This window comes from Panthera leo, chromosome E1 (assembly GCF_018350215.1).
Source record: "Panthera leo isolate Ple1 chromosome E1, P.leo_Ple1_pat1.1, whole genome shotgun sequence".
NCBI lineage: Eukaryota > Metazoa > Chordata > Mammalia > Carnivora > Felidae > Panthera > Panthera leo.
In genome coordinates this window covers 20,344,957-20,369,069 of record NC_056692.1, presented here as the reverse complement: position 1 = coordinate 20,369,069, position 24,113 = coordinate 20,344,957, and the positions used below count along the sequence as shown (strand labels likewise).

The 24,113-nt window shown below is 40.8% G+C and overlaps 1 protein-coding gene across 1 annotated transcript in view; it reads left to right on the top strand.

Annotated features, from left to right (window-relative positions):
* The window catches only part of MYO1D (myosin ID), a 357,670-nt gene that overhangs the window by 267,472 nt on the left and 66,085 nt on the right, over window positions 1-24,113 (top strand). Inside the window, exon 21 of the mRNA XM_042916054.1 lies at window positions 5,090-5,244. Coding sequence (XP_042771988.1) covers window positions 5,090-5,244 — 155 coding nt within the window. The remainder of the gene's footprint in view (window positions 1-5,089; window positions 5,245-24,113) is intronic.

Below are 24,113 nucleotides of genomic sequence, written 5' to 3'. Positions count from 1 at the left end.
ATTTCTAAAAACATGTTTTTCCATAGTACAACCTTTCAACCAAGCATAAAGCAAGTTTACCATAGACCCAACATCCTCAGTTTCTCTGTGGTAAGAAGCCAAAAGCCCAAACCTACATTTAGTAAACATGCTTTAGCATTTATTTGGAAAAGACTTAGATATCCAATAAATTCAATCCAATTTATTGTTTAACTTAGCAAAACTTCCAAGTGTCAGGAGCGCCTGGGTGGCTCGGTTGGTTAAACTTCCAACTCTTGATTTCAGCTCAGGTCATGATCTCACAGTCATGGGATCAAGTCCTGTGTCGGGCTCTGAGCTGACAGTGCAAAGCCTGCTTGGGATTCTCTCTCTCTCTCTCTCTCTCTCTCTCTCTCTCTCTGCCTCTCACCCTGCTTGCATGAGTACGTGAGCTCTCTCTCAAAATAAATAAATATTAAAAAAAAAAAAAACTTCACAGTTTCATGTTACCAAAAATTTTGAAAGCTATTTAAAAGTTTTACCTATGGGGTGCCTGGATGGCTCAGTGGGTTAAGGGTCCAACTTCGGCTCAAGTCATGATCTCGTGGTTTGTGAGTTCAGTTCCCACATCAGGCTCTGTGCTAACGGCTCAGAGCTTGGAGCCTGCTTTGGATTCTGTGTCTCTGGGGTCCCCACCCCACTCACTCTGTCCCTCTGTCTCAAAAATACACAAACATTTTTAAAGTTTAAAAATAAATAAATAAATAAATAAAAGTTTTACCCATTAATCTTTTATTTATTCAGCCTACTTGTTCTTAACAATTACTCGTGAAAACTTTGAGACAAAATTAACCATCATTTTAAGTCATCTTTCTGCTGACAAATTGCAACAGCGATAACACGAGTTTATTTGACCTTTTGTAAACCTTGGTAGAATAAAAGTTTTATATTTAGTGCTGATAACTCTAAAGACATGTTTACCTTTAATTAAACTAACAAACTCAAATTAGCTTAAATGCCAAATATGTTGCACCTGGGCACACTAAATGTCAATCCGTTTGTTCCCCACTGTCAGTTTTTACCTGGGGCACTGGTGGGGAAATCTGAAGTGAGTGGTTTAAGTCCAGAGAGAGGTGCTCTCCACTCTTTGATAGCAAGGAGAGGAGCAACAGGAGCCAATGGCACTGAGGGCATGAAGGATGGTACAGGAGCCATTATGCGAGTGGCACCCAACATGGTGGGGAAAGAGGAGCAGGGGGAGGTGCAGGCAGAAGAGGTGAGGTGCTGCCAGCAAGAGGGAAGAGAAAAAGCACTCTCTCAGTCCTAAAGCTCATCAGCACAGACAGATGAACAGGCACGCCTTTTGTTTCCATCCACAAAAAGTGAAAATAGGCAGTCCATGTCTGGTGGAGAAGACAGGGAACCTCCCTGAAGCAAAAGGAATTTTGAAAGCTTCTTGGGAGTATTCTTTAAGGTCCCCATCCTGAGGTAGACTTACAGGACAACTGGCTCCAATGATCATAGCCATTAACCTAGGAAATGAATGAGGGAGAAAACCCCACACAACCAGAGTCAGGCAGCATTCATCCAGTACTCTCAAGATATATTCCAGCTCTGACACACAAAGAAGCAAAGAGGAGAGAATAACTCAGGAAAAAGAAGGAGGCATATACAGGATCTTGGCAGAGAGATGGGGGCAGGGAGTGGTGCACATAGAAAACATGACAAAACACAGGGAGGGTGGTGGGTTAAGTAGGACGGGCCTGGGCAGCCAGCTGATGGTGGATTGAGAAGAAAAGGGTGAGGAGAGGGGTGTCCTCGGGCCCCCTAAAGGTGTATGGACAGATGAGGGTTTTGGTAGAGGGCCATAAAGGCCTGACCATATGGGATTTTGGTCCATTTTCCCTGATGCCTACCAAAAGGTCCAATTGATAAATAGTACTGAACCTTAAAGACCCATCAATGGGTCATTTTTTTTATCATCCTTCAGAGAACATTGAGGCCAAGCATTATTACAGAAAAAGATGAGGCACTTCTTCTTTAAATCCTATTGTCCAGATTGACTCCATTGTGTTAGGTAACAACAGCCCAAAGGAAAATCCTTTGGGATCAAGGAAGCTGATCCTATAGTTAATTCCTACAAATGGAGGAGAGTCCATTAACTAACTAGGAGTCCATTACCAAAATCCTCCTCAGCTTCTAAGTGGCATCCCACCAGGAATATTGCTGAAGGTCCCTGGGATTCAGAGTGGTGGGAGGCATCCCTCAGTTTCAACCACTCTGACACCATTGTACTACCTGAGAAGGGGTGTCAGTGATTGGACTGAAATGCCACAGAGATTGGAGCTGCCTCTTTCCATTTTGGGGGTATCAATATATTTTGCAACCAGTAACAATACCCTTTGTAAGACTCTGGATCTACTATTAATGGATGAGGTAGAGGCCCTGGCCCTTGTTAACAAGGAGCAGCTATTTGGTATCATATAAAGTGACATATATCTAAGCTAGACGTACTTTCAGTCTGAGAGTAGGACTGAGAACGCCAAACAGCCCATGGGCAAGACAAATGAAAGACGTGAAGAAACGAAAGTACAGAACCCCTATCTAATCCAGGAAACTTTCTTGTGAGCTTTATCTGTGATCCAGTCCCCCGCTGGTTGAGTGCCTCAACTGGATAATAGCTCCCACCAGTCACTTTCAGGAATCACATGTGGTCAGATGTATCTTGGATTTTATGCTCATTTGAGGGATCACACTGGATTATTTAGGAGGAAACCTTCCATGGGAGTCTTGAGATCAGCGGCCATCCTAGGGACATGTATGTCTGTTCTGTGATGAGTATTAAAAGAGTATTGAAATACTCGAGTATACAAGTATTAAAAGAGCAGATGAAACAGAGACTGATTTCTGAGCCCAACGCCATTACAGCCAAGGTACTGGTGTCCAGCCGGGCAGCAGAAGTTTGTCTTCCCCTTAGTAGGGCCACGGGCAAGAGGTTCTCTCCTGAGCACTCAGACAAGACACAATTCCGAAGGGTTGTACTATTCAGGACATCTCTGGAAAAGAACAAGAAGTAGAGGCTGAGGGAATAAAAGGGTTTTAGCAGGTCGCACTGAGGCTCTTAGATTCCCCCTATAATCCCCTTGCAAGGCCACCAAAAATGTTGGTGGGTCGTGGAGCACAATGGCCAAGAAAGAATTCTTCAGACATTTTACAGTGCAAATTAGTAAGTTTATGTAAGTAGCACGGGGAAAGCTCTCTGCTCTGTGGGCAGAAAGAGCTGCACTTTTGCTCTATGCAGCTGGTGGTTATATGCTTTGTGCTCAAGGGGGAAGGGACGTGCAGGGACTAGTAGATCAAGGGGAGCCCCTCTGGCCCAGTCTGTGGAATATGTGACTCTGATCTCAAGGTCGTAAACACAAGCCCCACGTGGGGTGTAAAGATTACTTAAAAATAAAATATTTAAAAATATTTAAAACTAGGGACGCCTGGATGGCTCATTGGGTTAAGCATCTGACTCTTGATTTCAGCTCAGGTCATGACCTCACAGTTTGTGAGTTGACGCCCCAAGTTGAGCCCCTGCTTGGGATTCTCTCTCTCCATCTCTCTTTATCTGTCTCTTCACCACTTGTGTGCAGGCACCCACTTTACCTCTCTCTCTCTCTCTCTCTCTCTCTCTCTCTCTCTCTCTCTCTCAAAATAAATAAATAAACTTAAAAAAATAAAATAAAAAATAAAGATAAATGCTCATATTTCTGCCTGTGAAACTGCTTTCTCAAGATTTCTCTAGTGCTTGTCATTCAGTTTGATGTGAACTGTCGGTGAGATTTAAAGGCAGTCATGAGACCCTTTAAGAAAGCAGCAACCAGCACATATTTAATCCTTATTGAAACTATGCAGGCTTTAGGTCAGCCTTCTGGGCTAAAGGTGAATATTTTTCTGCTTCTATCCCTCATCACTTTTTTTGCATCAAATAATATCACATGGCTTATTTATTCTGTGGCAGCAATGGATTACATTGGCTAATTAATGAATTCTGAACTAGCTTTGCATTTCTTAGATAAACTCTACTTGGTCATAGTATATTATTGTTCCTATATGTTGTTGGATTTCTTTGTTAATATTTTGTTGGTCATTCTTACATCCATATTGATGAAGGGTTTTGGATATTGGTTTACAGTTTTCTTGTACTGCCTTTATCCTTTTTTGGTATCAGGATAATGCTGGCCTTATAAGATGAGTTACAAAGTGTTCCCAGTGTTATTTCTTCTTTAAACATTTGGTAGGATTCACCAGTGAAGTCACCTGAGCCTAGAGTTTTCTTTTTTGAAAGGTTTTTAACCACAAATTTCATTTTTTAATAGATAAAGCAGTACTCAGCTTATCTATTGCCTTTTGGGTGAGTTTTGGTAGTTTGTGGCTTCTAAGGAATTACTTGGTTTCATCCATGTTATTAAATTTATGTACACAGAGTTGTTGAAAATATTTTTCTTTGTTATCCTTCTAATGTCTGTATGGTCTATAGTGCTATCCCCTCCTCCATTCTGTATTGGTAATTAGGTTATCTCTCTTTTATCCTCAGACTAGAGGCTTAGCAATTTTCTTGATCTTTTGAAACACCCAGCTCATTATTTCATTGATTTTTCTCTATTATTTTTCTGTTTTCAGTTTCACTGATTTTTAATCTTATCTTTATTATTTCCTTCCATCTTGCTTGTTCCATGAAACTTGGAAAAGACTGAAGCTACCAGGGTCACTGATCAAAAATACATTATTAGGGGTGCCTGGGTAGCTCAGTCAGTTGAGTATCTGACTCTTGACTTCGTCTCAGGTCATGATCTCATGATTCAGGAGATCAAGCTCCACATCAGACTCTTCACTGATAGTGCAGAGTCTGCTTGGGATTCTCTCTCTCCTTCTCTCTCTCTCTTCCCCTGCCCAGTTCATGCACACACACTCTCTATCTCAAAATAAATAAACTGAAACATACATATATATATATATGTTTATTTTTAAAATTATACATATATAATATAATATGTATATTATGCATATAATTACAAAATGTATTTTTAAATTTATTCTTTTGAGAAACCATCCTAATAGTTTTCCATGTTTTATGTCTTTGCAGTTGACTGGTCTGAGTGTCTCCAATGGAAAGGACCAACTTGTAGTGTTCCATACAAAAGACAACAAAGACCTCATTGTCTGCCTTTTCAGCAAACAGCCAACCCATGAGAGTCGAATTGGAGAACTTGTTGGAGTCTTGGTGAATCATTTCAAGAGGTAAAGCTTGATTTTTGTAACTGAGGCAGGTTTTGAACATATGAAATCTTTCATCATAATTCTTACTGAACTTGCTTTGTGCCAATTTCAATGTATTGAGTTATTTTCCTTTAGAAGAATGACATAAATCATCCATTCCACAGAAGGCAAAATTAGCATCTAGGCTTAGTTTCAAGATTAGGAATGATCCTCTGCTTTTCCAGCCTCCAGCTGAACAAAAAATGATAGAATTTCCCCAATTGTGATTTCTTCATCACCAGTCCAATGACAGAAATCCAAAAGACAGAAAAATTACTTTATATACTTATTGTCACAGCTTCTCATTTATCCCAAATATAATCAGCAATTGTGTCTACTGTGAATGTAAATTAGAAGACAGGTTTAGGATGACATACAGATACATGAAGACTGAAGGAATTTCTAAGAGAAGCAACAACCTATACAAAAACGCAGAGTTTGGGTGGCACATGACATATTCACAGTGAACCTAGATGTCTGGGGTATTTATGTGTGGGTGTGTGTTGTGAACAGTGATGTGAGAAATATGCACAGAGCATCGACCCGGAGGACGATGTGAACCAGGGAATGATCTGTCTGGTTACTTATTGGGGTTGTTTTAGAGATGGGGTCTTCCTTCCCATAGGACATCATCGAGCATTTGGGGTAGAGCGTTTCTGACTCCAAAGTCAGATGTTCTTTCCAGTGTGGCAAACTGTCTGTCTCTGCCTCCCCCCCCACCCTGATGCCAGGGAAGACCGCTTCTCAAAACTCAGGGTCCAGTTCCTTTTCTTCCTCGACGACACTTCCTAAGTTGCCAGAAGCGGTCTTCGACTTTCCTTATCAGTATTGTGTTGTTGTTTTTTTCTAACTTAGATATGGCTTTTCTTTCCCTAAACAAAGATATATCTAGAATCAGATGTCCACCTGTCTAATTCGATTGTGTTCATTTTGCTGATCAGTGTGTGCAGTATAAGCAGACCATTTATTTTATGTTATTAAACTTTGTATCCTAGATCAAAATAGGTCCTTAGATATGTAGTTAAATGCTTTTCAGTGGTGTGGATAAAATAATGCATAACGGTCATCTGGTGGGAAAAAAATAAGAATCTAAGGAATTACCAAAAAACAATGATAAACAGATAAGTTTGAAAAATTCCCTTCCATCTGCCAAAGAGTGCTAAGAGGATACTAAGGAGTTTAGAATGGAAGGGAAAGACATGGAGAAGGCATCTCTACAGTAAAGTCATGGCTCAGTTTAGGAGGCTTCTTTTCCTTCTGATAGTTAGAACAAAGTAAGGACAATTAAAGGGATTTTAATCCGCATGCCTGTACTAATGCATAGTTTTTGCCTGGAAAATATTTCTTCTCAGTCTGGGTCCTTGTTTAGCAAATTCCAACTCTTATTGAATGCTTCTGTAAGTAGGGGGAAATGGGAAACTGGTCCTAGCACCGTCAGTTGCTGTCTCTCCCTAGCATATGCATTCTGAGATAACATTTCTACTTGTATTCCCTCCGATCTTTAATATATGGAAGAATTTTAAACATCTTTAAAAATTATAAATGGGAGGAAGAGAAGAAGGCTGTCAAAATGCTAGATTTTTTTTTATAGTTTATTCTTGATGTTCTTACTCTATGAATAAAAGGTCAAGCATAGACAAGAGATAAAACCCCTCCTCCCTGCCCCCAGGAAATTCAGGCTTGGAATTTCGACTTAGAGTTAGTCAGCAACTTGATATTGACTTCATAAGGAATGGTTAATTTGATTTCTTTACTAGCTGTTTTCCCGTATTACCAAGTATCATATCATTGGTGTGACTTTGAAAATGGCACTGTGTTGGGGTGCCTGGGTGGCTTAGTCGGTTAAGGATCTAGCCCTTGATTTCGGCTCAGGTCGTGATCTCACAGTTCATGGCATTGAGCCTTATGATGGGCTCTGTGCTATCAGCACAGAGCCTGCTTGGGATTCTCTCTCTCCCTCTCTCTGCCCATCCTCGCTCTCTCTCTCTCAAAATAAATCAATGAACATTAAAGAAAATTGTATTGTGTTTTACAAGTACAGTGATGTGGCACATGATCTTATTTGTCCCTGGGTTAATTGCAGAAATCCAAAGTTGAGAGAGATTTAAGTTCAGACAAATATTTTATCTTCCAGGTAATTTCCCTAAAGTACATTCTGAAAGGTTCTCTGGTTAGAACTCAGAAGGAAAGGCTCAGAATAGCTGAATATAGCATTGATAGATTATATTTGAACAGGAGTCATTATCTTCAAAAAATCGTAAAGAGAAGGGCGCCTGCGTGGCTCATTCAGTTAAGTGTCTGACTCTTGATTTTGGCTCAGGTCATGATCTTACACTTAGTGAGACTGAACCCCACGTTGGGCTGTGCACTGACAGTATGGAGCCTACTTGGGATTTTCTCTCTCTGCCCCTCCCCCCTCAAAATAAATGAACAAACTTAAAAAAAAAAATTATAAAGAGAGAGGATTAGGACTTAAAATCTATGAGCAAAATTCCAACCAAGTATCAGAGAGAAGAGAGAGAACTAAAAAATTTGATAAAAGAGCATCTCATTTGAGGTGCCTGGGTGGCTTATTTGGTTAAGCATCTGACTTCGACTCAGTTCATGATCTCTCACTCTGTGAGTTTAGCCCTGCCTAAGGCTATGTGCTGACAGCTCAGGGTCTGGGGCCTGCTTCAGATTCTATGTCTCCTTCTCTCTCTGACCCTTCCCCACTTGTTCTCTCTCTCTCTCTCTCTCTTTCTCTCTCTCTCTCTCTCTCTCAAAAATAAACATTAAAAAAAATTTTTTTAAAAAAGAGCATCTCATTTTATTAGGCCAGCACAACACTATACCCAAAACAAGGAAGGATAGCACAAAAAAAGAAAATTATAGTCTAATCTCACTTTCATGTGGAGATTTTTTTTAACCCTAAATAAAATGCTCCCAAATTGGTCCAAGAGTGTCTGTGGCCTAAAGGAACTTCTAAGTCATGCTGACCCCAGTGTCTGGAGGAGGTCAAGAGAAAGGACACACCCAGCTGAGGGAAGAAGTGGCCTCATGCAGATGATACTGCAGTTTGGAGAGAGGGTGATGTGAGTTCACATCCTGAAAGGAAGCTATAGGACAGCCGTACATGGTGCCCTCACCTCTTCAAGAACTGCATTTCAGAGGTGCCTGGTGGCTCAGTCGGTCAGGTGTCTGATTCTTGGCATCGGCTCAAGTCATGATCTCGCGGTTCATGAGATCCAGCCTTACATGGGGCTCTGCACTGGCAGTGCGGAGCCTGCTTGGGATTCTCTCTCCCACCCATCCCACCCCCACCTCTTGATTCATTCTCTCTCTCTCTCTCTCTCTCTCCCCCTCCCTCCCTCCCTCCCTCAAAATAAATAAATAAGTAAACTTAAAAAAAAACAACTGCATTTCAGCAAATAGCTGCCCCGCTCAAAGCAAATAATAAACCAGAAAGAAAAGAGCAAGAAAACTGTGCATAGGCAATATGAAACTAAGGAGCAAAGAAAATAAGAAAAGGCAGATGAATAAAAAAGAAAAATATAAGAATAAACTTTACATTAAAAAAAAAAAAAAAAAAAAAAAGGACAGCTCAAGCACAGACCAACCAGGGTAGATGCCATCCAGAAACACCTGATACAGCCATACCATTCAAGTCCTGGCCCTGTTCCACAAATCAGAAATTATGCCAAAGGGGAGGGGAGGGGACCCAAAGTCAGATACCGGTAGATATGCTAATGAAGTTAAACAGGCTTCTTTACTGTGGTTCTTCTCAGAGGCTTTAATATGGCTTTGTTCATTTTAAATATAGCCAATAAGAAAGTTATAAGGACATATCTGTATACATTTATATGTGTGTGTATATATATATATATCCATACATACGTGATTATGTATATTATAGACAATTTCTGGAAAGATATGCAGGAAATGGGTAACAATGTTATCTCTGGAGGGAAAGAGGGGAGATAGGGTACTAGGAGAAAGGTAGGTGGGAGATTTATTTATTTTTCCTTGTAAACCTTTTGCAATTAAATATATGTGTTACTTATCTAAAAAATTTTTTCATTTTTAATAATAAACAAATGACAGCTAGTTTTTAGGCCTATTATATAGGCCTGAATTCCTGGATATTCTCTTTTCCCATTTAGAAAAGTACAAAAGAACAAAAAAGCTTTCTGAGTGAATGATCTATCTTATGGCATTTGAATACTTTGAAATAAACCCAAATAACACCTCTTGGGACACAACTGAAACCAACTGTAACATCATGTCAACTATACTCAAAAAAAAAATTTTTTTTTCTAATGTTTATTTTTGAGAGAGAGAGAGAGAGAGAGAGAGACAAGAGCGTGAGCAGGGGAAGGGCAGACAGAGAGGGAGACACAGAATCCAAAGCAGACTCCGGGCTCTGAGCTGTCAGCACAGAGCCCAACGCAGGGCTCAAAGCCATGAACTCTGAGATCATGACCTGAGCCAAAGTTGAATGCTCAACTGACTGGGCCACCCAGGCACCCCATATTTTTTTAAGTAAAAAAAGATAAAAATAAAAAAAGTTACAAACCTAAAACCTCTGGGCATATCCTCGTTCCGTATGGTCGTGTTTTGTAAGCACGTAGCCCTTGTCTCTGGTGGTGGTGCCAGCGGCCCGCCAGGACAGTTTGCTTTGCAGAGGTTATTAAATGGCTGACTCGGTTTTGGGTTTGTGTCTCATCCTCAGCAGTGGCTACCTGCTGGTCGTGAGCTTTTCTGCCCACTAGTAAACAGATGGTCTCACGTTGGCTGCCCTGACTGCAGAGTCACCAGAAACTCAATGATATTAAGCTGTCAAAGGACCCATCTGCCCTAAGCAGCTGTCCAGGCATTTGCCTGTCTGGATGCTGGAAACCTCAATTATAACCCCAACTCATAAGCATAGAAACTTATTTTTCCTGTTTTGTTTTTGTGGATGAAAACCTGAAGTCAGTGCCATCTGCTTCTTGTTTTTTGGGGGTTTTTTTTGTTTGTTTGTTTAGCAGTATCTGTAATATCTGCTTAACTTAAAAAACACCATTGCAGGGGCATCTGGGTCGCTCAGTCGGTTAAGCATACAACTTCGGCTCAGGTCCTGAACTCAACGGTTCACGGGTTCAAGCCCCGCGTCAGCCTCTGTGCTGACAGCTCGGAGCCTAGAGCCTGCTTCGCATTCTGTCTGTCTGTCTCTCTCTCTTTCTCTCTCTCTCTCTCTCTCTCTCTCTGACCCTTTCCCCCCCACCCTCTCTCTCAAAAATTAAACATTAAAAATTTTTTTTAAAGAACATCATTGCTTCTGTTCTTTTAACTCAAGAGTAGACTCAGACCAATAAGCAGGCCATTGGTTTGTCCCGGGAAGCACAGGCAGGGGGCCAGGGGAAATGAGGCCTCTTGACCTGAGGTAGAGGAAGTCAAAGGCCTCTGCTCCTGGCCCTTCTCATCCAACAGTCACTGCTCACTGCCTGCCCGCCGCTCCCATGTGTGTCTCCCTCTCCTCTGTCCTGGACCCCAAATACGTGTTCTCATGGCCCTTCCTCTGCATTCCCAAACTGCTTTCCTGAGATGCCTGGTTTCTAATCACAGCAGTGTATATAACAACTAAAAGTGTAAAACAAATGAAAATACAATAGGTGAAAACAATGTAGATAGCTAACTGTAAATGATTTGTTAATTAAATTATAGTGCATCTCCTTCATGGAGTATTGGGGCCAGTTAAAATTATAATTATCAAAAACATCTGATTTATGGTGAGAGAAAAGTGAGTGACCACAATTTCCCATCCTCAGTGTCCCCAATAGAGATACACAGGAAGACACAGAGAGAAATGCCCACTTTCCATAGTATTAGAAACTGGAAGTATTACTCAACCACAGGCCTCTGACAGGGACATCCTTCACCTCTACTCCCTTGTCATCCCATCAGGCCTTCCCTGCCCATCTTGGTAGAGAATAACAGTTCGCCCCCACCCCCCACCCCATGCTCCCTGCCCCCAGCCCTACTTAACTGTTCCCCACGGCTCTCATCTCCTTCTGGCACTATACCTTTACTTCTTTCTTTATCACATGCGTTCCAGCTAGAATATAAGCCCCCAAGTTAGCAGGAACTGTACTTGAGCTGTTCACACCAGTTGCCCTGGTGTTTGGAATAGTGGCCGGCACTCAGCGGGCTCCCGCTGGGGACTCCTGGACACTGAGGCTGGCCGCTGGGGCCCCCTGGCTGTAGGACGCTCTAAGCCCTTCCCCACTGATGTATACTCTTGCCTGCCAGAAGATGGTAACTTAGCCCTCCTTGTATATGAAAGAAAGGAAGAACTCCGTTACAGTCTCCTTCCCTTTATGAATGAACACCTCTTTCCTTGTACTGGCTACAGGATTACAGCTCTAAGCAATGTCATACGTCTAGGGACAGAAGTGAATGGGTATTCAGGATATTAAATCAACTAAAAGAGCTACCAGAAGAGCCATGGATACACTGTATGCTGGGGGTTGCAGCTTTTTGTTAACTTATTTTTAACAACAAAAGAACTCCAAGTAATTTCAGACTCTCCTTGTCAGTAAGCTGACAGGGGTGCAAAATGTAGGGATTCCTGCTCAGATCAGCAACTGCAGAATGAGTAAAAGACTTCAAAACTACAACGAGAGGCTGTGTGCATAAGCCGGCTCCCAGCTTAGAGGCTGAGAAGTGGGTCCTAACTACGAACAGGTGCTATGTGGAAAGGAATCCAGAAGAACCCATGTGCACCCTTTGTGCAAGAGCTCCTGGACCAAACATATGTCTCCTTAGTCATGAGATCTGTGAAGAGCAGTAGTAATAAGAAAGGCTCAGACTCCTTTGTAACTTGTCTCAAAAATTATGGAATGGCTCATTTTCTATAATTGTCATTTTAAATGTGAAAACCAAAAAATATATATATTTAAAAGTTATGAGATTATTTTAGGATATCTTTTCTTCCAGAAACAAAGCAGCTAGTAACCAGTAGATTCACATAAAATTTTCATAGTGGAGAAAAAAAAAATCAGCTTGATCCACACACCATCCTTGGTAAGATAGAATTCATTACCAAATGAAGCAAGGAGTTATATCCTGGTCTTAGGAGGAGAGGTGTCAGGCCTAGAGATATCATACAAAATGAAAAGAATCCGACTGAGGTTGTAAACAGAAAAGAAATTTTGTACGAAATGGAAAAGGAAAGCAACTTTATAGGACTAGATGATGGCTCAGAGAACTCCTTGTCATAAAAAAAAAAAAAATCAGGGAACAAGTTGTTAAGAGATATTCTATTCCTTGCTGACCAAAAGAAATGGGGGGGAAAAAGTCAAGCCCAGCCTAGCTAAATTATGCCATTCAGAATTAGTAACTTCTGGCTTTCCACATCTGAGGCTTCTTTGATGCAGAACAGTTCTTGGTCCTTGTGTTTAGCATATGCAGTGAGTTAACAGACATAGAAGAAATGCATGTTTGACAGGAAACAGACAGTGTGTCTCCTGGCCTAGGTCTGCCATCAGCTAGCTATAAGCTCTTGAGCAGATCGAACTTTTTTGTTACTGGCTTATCTGTAAAATTAAAGGTCTGCACCACGTTGTTCATTCAGTTAAAAACATATATATTTCTATTTGCATAATGATGAGAAAGTTCTGGCAGTGTTTCACAGCACTGTAAATAAACTTCATAGTACTGAACTGTACATTTACAAATGGCTAAGATGGTAAAAATAAAATGAAAGTCAGTGCTGGTTAGCCAGCACCAACAAACAGGGAAAAAATATTTCTTGAGGCTCAGTCACACATCAGATATCATCTTCACACATGGGGATACAAAGACCAAACTCCTCCCATCAAGAAGTTGGTGATCTATCAAAGGAGACAAGTGTATAACTGGTAATAAGTTTGTAGAAGTTTAAAGAAAGTGGCTTAAAGCACTTTAAAGTCAGAGTATATTGACAGGAGTAAGACATGGGGAAAATGTTCTGGGAAAACTTCATCAAAGAGAAGTGGAATTTGTATTAGGCTTACACAGAGATCTCTAAGTTAAAAGTGGCAGACTTCCCAGGGCGCCTGGGTGGTTCAGTCACTTAAGCCTCCAACTTCGGCTCAGGTCATGATCTCTCAGTTCTTGAGTTCAAGCCCCACATCGGGGTCTGTGCTGACAGCGTAGAGCCTGGAGCCTGCTTCGGATTCTGTGTCTCCCTCTCTCTTTGCCCCTCCCCTTCTTGTGCTCTGTCTCTCAAAAATAAATAAATTTTAAAAAATTATTTTAAAAAAAAAGTGGCAGACTTCCACTTCTAGCCAAAATGGAATAACAAGGATGAGATTTACTATCCTTTCTGATTATAGCTCTAAACAGACAAAGTAAATAAAACAGGAGTTTCCAAGACACTGGATATCAGACAGTAAAGGATAATGATTTATGAGAGACAACAAGCAAATGAGATGAACCCTGCAGTTGCCCCAGCTTACTGCCTTGAGAGAATATCCAGGCCATGGCACACGGAGGGGGAACCATTGTGGAACCTGGGGATTGGGAGACCAAGGCCACTGAAGTTTGCAAGACAGGGTAACAGAGGATACAGCTACACAGAGAACTTGGGAAATCTGCAGGGATTCCTGTTAAGTATTCATCTGAACACTGATCAGTGCATGTGTATTAGAAAACTACCTGAGAAAAAAAGAATAATGCAAAAATGTCAACAGTGATCATGCCTGGCACTCACAGAGAATGAGGAGTAGTGCCAGTCCCCAGTAGCAAGACTGGAAAACTTCATGATTAACAGGGCATTGCATATAGCATGCAGAAGGGTCTTGTTTCAGTACTAGGGAATAATTAGCCCTAGATTTAACACTGCTCTGGCTTCCCCTGATAAAGCCTTTTGTTGTGTTTAAGTTTTATTTTATTTATTTATTCATTCATTCATTTATTTATTTATTTATTTATTTATTTATTGAGAGAGAGAGAGAGAAAGAGAGAGAGAGAGAGAGAGAGGGAGAATGTGATCAGGGGAGGGACAGAGAGGGGAACAGAGGATCTGAAGCAAGTTCCTCAGTGACAGCAGAGAGCCCGATGCAGGGCTGGAACTCATGAACCACGAGATCATGATGGCCAAATTTGGACACTTAACTGAATGAGCCACCCAGGTGCCCCTCCTCTAACAAATCTTAAAAGCAAGACCCCAAAAGAACAAATTAGTGGCATCTGCCTGGCTCATTCAGTAGAGACTGCAACTCTTGATCTCAGGGTGGGGAATTCACACCCCATGTTGGGTATAGAGGTTACTTTAAAAAAATGAATAAAAACTTAAAAAAAAAAAGATCAAATTGTTTCCAAATAATTTCAGCCCAGAAAAAGCTCAAGTATATTTAAAGGAATACAAAATTATCCAGCATGTAAGTAGGTAAATTTCACAATATCTGGCATTCAATCAAAATAGCAGGCCTGCAGGAAAGCAGAAAAATACAACCCAATATGAGAAGAAAAATCAATCAAAACCAACTCAGAATTGCCACAGATGTTAGAAATAGCCAACAAGGCTATTAAAATGGTTATTATCACTGCATTATAACAGTTGAAGACACAGAAGGTATCCAAAAAGACCCAAATCAAACTTCCAGAAGTGAAAACTACAGTGTTAGACATGAAAATACACTGGATGGACTTAACAGCATATTAGGCATTGCAGAAATAAAGACTAGTGAACTTGAAGACCCAGCAGTAGAAACCATCCAAAATGAAACACAGGCAAGAAAGAGAAATTTTTTGGAAAAGAAATAGATCACCAGTGAACTGTGGAACAACTTCATGTGTAAATGAAGTCCCCACCAAAGGAGGGGAAGTCTGAAAAAAATTTGAAGAAATAATGGCTGAAAATTTTCCAAATTTAATAAAAACTTTATAAACCCACAGATTCTAAAAGTTACATGCAAGAAATCATGAAGAAACTACACCAAGGCATATCACAGATTGCCCAAAACCAATAGTAAAAAATTAAATATTAAAAGCTGCCAGAGGAAAAGGACATAGTATGTACAAAGGAAAAAAGATAAAGATATCGCAGATTTCTCATTAGTTACAATGAAAGCGAGAAAACAATGGACCAACATCTTCTTGGTTTTTAAGTTTATTTTTTTAGTAATCTCTACACCCAATATGGGGCTCAAACCCATGACCCTGAGATTAAGAGTTGCATGATCTACCAACTGAGCCAGCCACGCACCCCAGAACAACATCTTTCCAATGGAAATACCAATGGAAAAAACTGTCAACCTACAATTCTATACCGAGCAATACTACCTTTCAAAATGAAGATGAATTGAAGACTTTGTCCATTAGGCAGAATAAAAATAGAGCACATGGAGGGCACCTGGGTGGCTCAACAGGTTAAACATCTGACTCTTGGTCATGATCTCACAGTTTGTGAGTTTGAGCCCCACGTAGGGCTCTGTGCTGCTAGTGCAGAGCCTGCTTGGGATTCTCTGTCTCCTTCTCTCTCTGCCCCTCCCCCATTCATTCATTCATATTCTCTCTCTCTCTCTCTCAAAAAAAAAAAAAAAAAAAACTTAAAAAAAAGTTTGGAGCACCTGGGTGACTCAGTTGGTTGAACATCTAACTCTTGATTTCAGGTCAGGTCATGATCCCAGAGTCCTGGGATCAAGCCCTGCACCTGGCTCCACACTGGCATGGATTCTGTCTTCTCTCTCTCTCTCTCTCTCTCTCTCTCTCTCCTGCCCCTCTCACCTGCTCTCACTCTTTCTCTCTAAAATAAAAAATAAATAAACAAATAAATTATATATAGCACATGGAAATATAGATCTCCACAAATGAATAAAGGTCATTAGAAATAAGTGCTACATGAGTAAATATATCAGATTCTTTCCTTGTTATTTAATTCTTTTTAAAAGACAATTATGAGTTTAAAAAATAGCAGTAACAAAGTAATATTGGGTCAATTCATGAAGAGAATATAACAAACCTAAATGTTTATGCCTCTAATAAGAGTTTCAAAATACAGGGAGCAAAAACTGGTAGAACTGCAGGGGAAAATGGACAAATCCAAGTTCAATACCCCTCTCTCAATAACTGATAGAACAAATCAACAGAAAGCATATAGAAAACCTGAAGAACACTATCAACCAAATTGTCCTAATTAGCATTTATAGAGCATTCTACCTAACAGCATCAGAACCCACATTCTTTCCAGACATATCTGCCATTCTGTCTGGACCATGACACAGGTCACAATTAATATAATGGATTCATAGATCCCAGCCATAATGAAATAATAACGAAAAGATCTCTGCTAAATCCCTAAATAATTGGAAGCTAAATAACACACTTCAAAGTAACCCAGGGGTGAAAGAGGTAATTAAAAGGATGGATAGAAAGCATTTTGAACTGCATTAAGATAAAAACACAGCATATCAACATTTGTGTAATGCTGCTCAAAGAACACTCAGGTGGAAATTTATAGCACTAAATACCTAGAATAGAAAAGAAGAAAGGTCTCAAATAAGTAACCTCAGCTTCCATTTCAAGTAACTAGAAAAAATAAGAGCGAATTAGACCAAAGCAAACAGAAGAAACACAATAAGAAAGATCAGAGCCGAAATCAATGAGACAGAAAACAGAAAAACAAGAGCAAATATCAATGAGACCAAAATAAAATTGATAAGCATCTAGTCAGGTAATGAGGAAGAACTGAAGACACTAATTACCAATACCAAGATGAGACATGCATGCTGATTCTGTAGATATTAAAAAGATAACCAGGAATATCTTTATTAATATTTTATGCCCGTAAGTCTGATGACTTATGGACAAATTCCTTGCAAGGAACAAACTTCCCAAGGTCACACAAGAGGAAATAAATAACCAGAATAGTTCTGTGCCTCTTAAGTTAAATTAGTAATTAAAACTTTCCCACAAAGAAAACTCCAAGTCCAGATGGCTTCACCGGTGTGAATTCTATATTCTTATGAAAGAAATTATACAAGTTCGGTACAGACTCTTCCAGAAAATTGAGGGGATACTTCCCAACTCATCCTGTGAGGCCAGCCTTACCCTGATACCAAAACCAGAAGCAAATATGATAAGGAAAGACAACTACAGCAGTATTCATTGGAAATGGAGATGTAAAAATCAATGTATGTAATTTACCATATAAATAAAACTAAAAGGAAAAACCATCAGATATTTCAGTAGATGCAGAAAAAGCACTTGACAAGATTCAACACTCATTTCTGATAAAAACTCCAGCCAACTAACAATAGAAGTAACCTCCTTAATCTGATAAAGGGCATCTATGAAAGATCTAAAGCTACTATATTTAATAATGAAAGACTGAATGCTTTCTCCCTAAGATAGGATTTGGCGCTATTGAACAATTTTTGGATAACTGTACTGTCCATTTGGGAAATTTGTATTAATTGAATAATTTATATTGTCACCTTTATTGTATCACTTTGGGAAATAATTTGGCAGTGTTTTTTTTTTTTTAGTTTAAACACATGCCTGCCATGTATTTCAAGTCATGCCACTGTGAGGTATTTCACCAAGAGAAATGAAAGCAAATGTCCACATAAAGACTTACACACAAATGTTCACAGCAGCTTTATTTGTAGCAACCAAATACCAAGGAAAAATCCAAACGTCCATTAGCAGGTGAATGGATAAGTAAAGTGTGGTCCATCTAGGCGACCCCTACTCAGAAATGAAAAACATGAACTGTGCAACCACACTACCGCATGGGTGAATTTCAAAATTCATTTCAAAACAAATGCTTGGTGAAGGAAGTCCACCTGAAAAGTGTACATACTATGACTTCATTGATATAAAATCTAGGAAATACAAATTATAGTAACAGGAACCAGATTAGTGGTTGTCTAGGAAAAGAGAGTGAGTGGGGAGGGGCAGGAAGACAGGATTGCAAAGGAGCACTGGAAAACTTTTTTTGGAGGTGATGGGTATGTTGAGTGTGGTGATACTTTCACAGGTATACACACACCTCAAAACTAGTCAGGTTACATACTTGAAATATGTGGAGTTTATCATATCAGTGATATGTCAATAACGCAGTTAACAAACGTGGGCCTGGGATCTGGGGCCTAGGGAGGGATGTGCAGATGAGATGGGGCAGTGTATTTTGGGTAGAAGAAAGCATAAACAAAGCCATAAAGGAAATATTTGAAAGCACGTGGGTCCTGTCTGAGAACAGTGAGAAGTAGTCCCGTGTGGCGGCGTGAGAGGCTGTGTGGATGGGAGTGGCAAGAAACACTAGCAGAAAGGGTGCTCCTGGGGGAGCTCAGTCATGACTCTGACTCTTGATTTCAGCTCAGGTCATGATCTCACAGTTCTTGAGATCAAGCCCGAGTCGGGTTCCATGCTCAAAGCCCAGAGCCTGCTTGGGATATATATATTCTCTCTCTCTCTCTCTCTCTCTCTCTCTCTCTCCCTCTCTCTCTCCCTCTCTCTCTCTCTCTCTCCAGCCTTCTCTGCCTCTCTCCCTCTCCCCCTCTCTCAAAATAAATAAGTAAACATTTTAAAAGAAAAGAAATACTACCAGAAAGGTGTGGAAGAATGACCAGATCATCAAAGACTGGAAGGCAGTTTAATGAGTTTGAATTGATGCCAGAGCTGGAAGAAGTCACCAAGGAGAACATGCAGACTGAAAAGAGGGACCAGGTTGGAACCCGAGGCAACTCCTGGGTGTCATGGGTGGGAGGTCAGCAGGGTAGAAGGAGGTTGGGTGAAGTCATCTCTTGGAAAGAAGAGGAGCAACATGGCCAGATGCCTCACCAGCAAAGGGGATTAAGCCCCAGAAAAGTCCATTTGACTTGGTGGCCTTTGGAAGTGCCGTTAGTAAAGCACTGGGGGCAAAAGCCAAGTTATTAAAAAATAATAATAAGATTGAATGGAGTATAGTCTGATCTTTAAAATATTATCTTCTCTTTCTATGTGAAATTCTATGGTTTTAAACTCAAAAGTTTAATTTTTTTTGTACCATACATTTTCAAAAAGACCAGTTCCTGGCGTGTGTGGTGTAAGAACCTGAAACCAGTTGCAGATGTGTTCTAAACTCAGCTGGCTAATCCCGATTCCCGGGTGGGCAAAGTTCTACAGTTGTTACTCTGCTGGTCATAAAAGCAGTAATTCTGTCATTGGGAAGTAGTTGGGGGTCCTGAGAAGACCAGGGTGCAGTTCTTAAACCCTGTGCACACCGGGATTCTGATAGCCTTGAGACTCGCTACCCGTGGAACCGCCTGTCATTTGATGGCAGCTTATTGGACCTCTCATGTGGTTGAAAAAAGAACTTAGGACCACTAACAAAGGGAAATATTTTCACCAAGTAACTTATTTTATGTATATGAAATTTCAAAGCCATAGTCTGTTACCTTCTTATATACAATTTCTGCCAAGCATTTCTTATGTTTTATAAACCGAAGCATTCTAACAACCGACTCTAGGGTCTCTTTGAAACCTCTTTCTGAATGTTCAGATTTCCATCTGCTGGCCTCTTATTTAGGCTCTGTTTTCACCTGTCACCAGTGGAAGGTCAATCATATTCACTTTTTTGTGACTAGACCACAAATCCTTGGTAAATAAACTCAGCATTGTTAGTTACATGATAGCCATCTGTTCAGAAGAACAGAACTCAAACCTGAAAGGACACCTTTGGCAAAATGAAAGGTATAAAATAAACATCCGAGCACCTGACAAGTCTTGATTAACTATTAGATATTGCACATTATCTCTGCTCTGAGTCACTGACTCTTTTTAAAGGAGCAGCAGTAATAAATCAAAGCTGATGTTTATCAGATTGAGAAAATACGGATACTAACTTGTAGAAGCACACTTCTTAGGCACACGGACTACCATCATATTTAGTCCGATAAGTGATTTTGATATCCTGAACAGGGTGTGAGGTGTCTTTGATATGTTACCGAATTTTCTTTAGAGTTTTGTACCATTGAGAAAACTCTTCCACCTTTATTATATAAAAGATTAGAGTTAGAACATCACATTGTCCTCAGGAAGCCTTGGCAGGTGGCTAATGCAGATTCCTAAAGCGGCTGTCCTGTGTTGTGTCCATCCTGGACAGAGGGGTAAGAGGGTCAGGGGACCCACGTTCCTTTAAATATAAAGCTTCAAAACTTTGCCATCAGTTCCAGTCCTTGGAACTCAAATAGCAAATAGAGCAGAGTGGCAAGCTTGCCGGTTCCATGCTGTTCTTTGTCTTGCACATTTGAGAAAACAGATGCTTGACATGCTTCCTCTTCCTTCTCCTTGCCTCACCCCTGATCTACCTGGCAGCAAGCTAAGTGTATTGCAATTTTGTTCTCTTATTCTATTAGTGGATTCCCTTTAGTAGGCAGAAAGGAATCAAATGTAAGGCTTTTTGTGGCTTTGAGGTTCCTGCCTGCCTTGTTTCTGCACCTCCCCTGTTGCCGCGTCTCTCAGGGGAGGGCATTGATTGACCACAAACCAAAATAAAACGACGCTTCCTTGAGGTTAAGCATAACGGGAACCTACCTTTTCAAAAGTCCTCTTCTCTTTTCCATTGCTGTGGGTACGTGAACACACTCTGGGCTGGCTGCCACTCGGGGTAGTTGAGCAGAGAGGCGGCCTGGGAATCCTCCAGTCTGTGTGATGAGTTCATTCCGGATCCTTCAGGCTAGCTGTCATCTCCCCAAGGGGCAGCCATCTGGGCAAGCTCCAAAGGAAAGGAACAGGAACCCTAAAAAGGTAATAGAGGGAAGACCACCTGGAGGGAATGGGATGGAAAGAGGAAGCCCCTGGGCAGACAGAGCACTCACCACATCCAATAGGACTAAAATAATGAGGTCGATATCTGTAAATCACCCCAACAGTCACTTCCCGTGTTGTATGCATTCACACCACATGTATATTTAATCTTGTGTAATCAAAGCATATTATAAGTGTAAAACTTACAATAACACCTTATTAATTTCTACCTTTTACTCAAAATGTTCATCACTAAGTAAAAGGATACAAAAGAAATCGAATGTAAGACTTGGTAGCTTGAGGCTTCTGCCTAATGATTTTTTAATGGACGGAGCTACATAGACCAGATCAGTCGATGGCTGTAGGGGCAGAGCCACAGGAAACATGAAGGACATTTGGTCTGGACCGAAAGGAACCTCAGATCATTTAGATACTTGTTAATTATTTCAGTTTTACTCTAGAATATTTTTGTCATGCTTAGTCTTATTTCACAGAATATGGACTGGATTTTTCATCCAAATTAGTGCTTTAGGTTTGACTTCTATGTGTCCACTTTTTATGGCTTTTATTTGTATCAATAATAGCAACAACTGCTTCTTAAGATCCTACTATTGTGGGGGCACCTGGGTGGCTCAGTCGGTTCAGCGTCCAACTTTGGCTCAGGTCATGATCTCACAGCTCATGAGTTTGAGCCCCGCGTCGGGCTCTGTGCTGACGGCTCGGAGCCTGGAGCCTGCTTCCAATTCTGTGTCTCCCTCTCTCTCTGCCCCTAACCCACTCGCATTCTGTCTCTGTCTCTCTCAAAAATAAATAAACTTTAAAAAAAATTTTTTAAAAAAGATCCTACTGTTGTGCCAGTTTATTTATATAAAGTATGTGATTTAATCCTCAAAGTTCCTCTACAACAAAGTATATGTACTTACCCCATTTTACAGGAGGAAAGTGGGGTTCCAAACACATAAATGAATTAAAATTTAAAAATAAATAAAAGCAGAACATATAAATGATTTACCCAAGATGACACAGCTGATAAGTGGCAATGCAGAGTCAGATTCAAGTTCTCCAACTCCAAAGCTCATGATCTCTCAGAGCCACTGCCTTTATGTTAGGACCAGGGGCCTAAAAAGCTCGAGAAGGGTAAGTGTCTTGACTTTCTCTGGGCTTCAACAGCAGCTCACCTTGTATGCCTTTGCTTTCATTTCCCCAGCCTATGACAATGAGCCCCGGCTCAAAAATGCCAGGCCTTCTCTAGGTTAGTTAGGTGCCAGAGATACAGCAGTAAGCCAGACCCCGTTCCTTACCACACCAAGTGTGCAAATGGGTAACGAAAAGCAGTTGCACTTGTGCCAAAGGGCATGAAAGTGAACTGGGAGTACTGGAAAGAAGAGGTTTGCTAAGAAAAGTATTAGGAACGACGCAGGATGGTAGGTAGCCTGATCAAGAGAACAATGTGTAGACGCAGTGCCTACATTTGGAAGGAATCAAACTGAGTTTCTTTGCTTAACATACTATAACTCAAACAGAGTCAGTTAAATTTGCTAACCTGACGTAATTTTGTCTTGTATGCACCAGTCTGAGCAACCATTCCTTGCCAGGACTGATACAATTGTGTTCCCTCTGTCTACTGTAAACATCTTTTGTGCGAAGTCTTAATTGAGACTGGAATTATACCTAAAAGTGTGGACATGTGAATTCTCTCCCCTTATAGTGAGTGCCAAAAGACAATGGAAAATTGTCTTTAAAGCCCTGAGGAGAAAGTGTTGTCAAACCAGATAATTCTTTACCCAGCAGGGAAGTGTCAGTCCAGTGTGAAGTTGGAAGGAAGGAAGCAAGCAAGCAAGCAAAGAAAGAAAGAAAGAAAACAGGGGGCACCTGGCTGGCTCAGTCAGTAGACCCTTGTGACCCTGTGACCCCTGATCTCAGGGCTGTGAGTTCGAGCCCCAGGTAGGGTGTAGGCATTACTTAAAAATAAAATCTTTAATAAAGAAAAAGAAAGGAAAAGGTGAGAAAGGGAAAAAACACAATCGGACAAACAGGGACTTTTCATACACCCTTTCTTAGGAAATGTTCTGAAGATGTATTCCAACAAACTATGGTAATAAAAGAAGAAGCAGGAAGAGATGAGAGCCGAGAGGTAGTAGGTCCAAATCAGGAGGGAAATAAAGTCCAAGTGGCAGGTATGGAATCAGTGTAGCTCAGAGCAAGGAGGTAGAGGACTTCAATGAATGGTACCTAGGGAAAGGGGGATTCAGAGGGTTTTATCTAACCATAAAAACTAGATCATGAAAGAGAAAAGGCAATTTGTAAATGGGGGGTGGGGCAGGTGGAGTTTAAGAGAGAATGTATTTGGGGACATTACTTACGCACTCCATTAAGTAATGAATAATACATGGTTGCAATAATAAAACACTGCTTGATTTCCAGCTTTTGAACTTAATCTTACACAAAGCATAGAGACCTTACCAAAACACGAGTTGGTAATAATGAATCTTTTTAATGCTTTTTATATTCCAGGCTCATTCTTCTAGGTGACCGGGATGCAGGCAGTGAACAAAGTAGCCCTCAGCACTCACATTCTAGGAAGGGAGGTAAACAATAAACACACATAAATCAGTAAAATAATGTCTCGAGTCCATGAAGAAGAAGGATAACATGATGATAGAGCATAGCTGGGGTCAGGAGGTTTCTCTGCTGTCATGAAAGACCTCTCAGAAGGAGGGATGCTCCAGTTAGGATTTAAATAATGACAGGGAAAAGACCGGGGGTTCTCCCAAGCAGCAGCAAACATCCTAAAACTGGAATTCTCTGTGATGGTCAAAAGATAAGGGCCAGTCCTGCTGGAGCAGTGTGCCTGAGGGGGGAGGGCAGGGAATGGAAGTTAGAGATAGCCCAGGGCAGATCACTTAAGGTCTTGTGGGCAACAGTGAGGGGGTTGCAGGGAGAGAGACTATTTTTTTAGCAAGGGGAGCAATGTGAGCTGATTTATGTTTCAGGAAAGAAAATCACCCCGGCCATTTTGTAGAGGATGGACTGTAGCAGGGACAAGGGCATGGCTGGTCCGGAACATCAAAGGTGGTCACCTGCACTAGCATGTTAGCAGTGGGCACAGTGAGAAT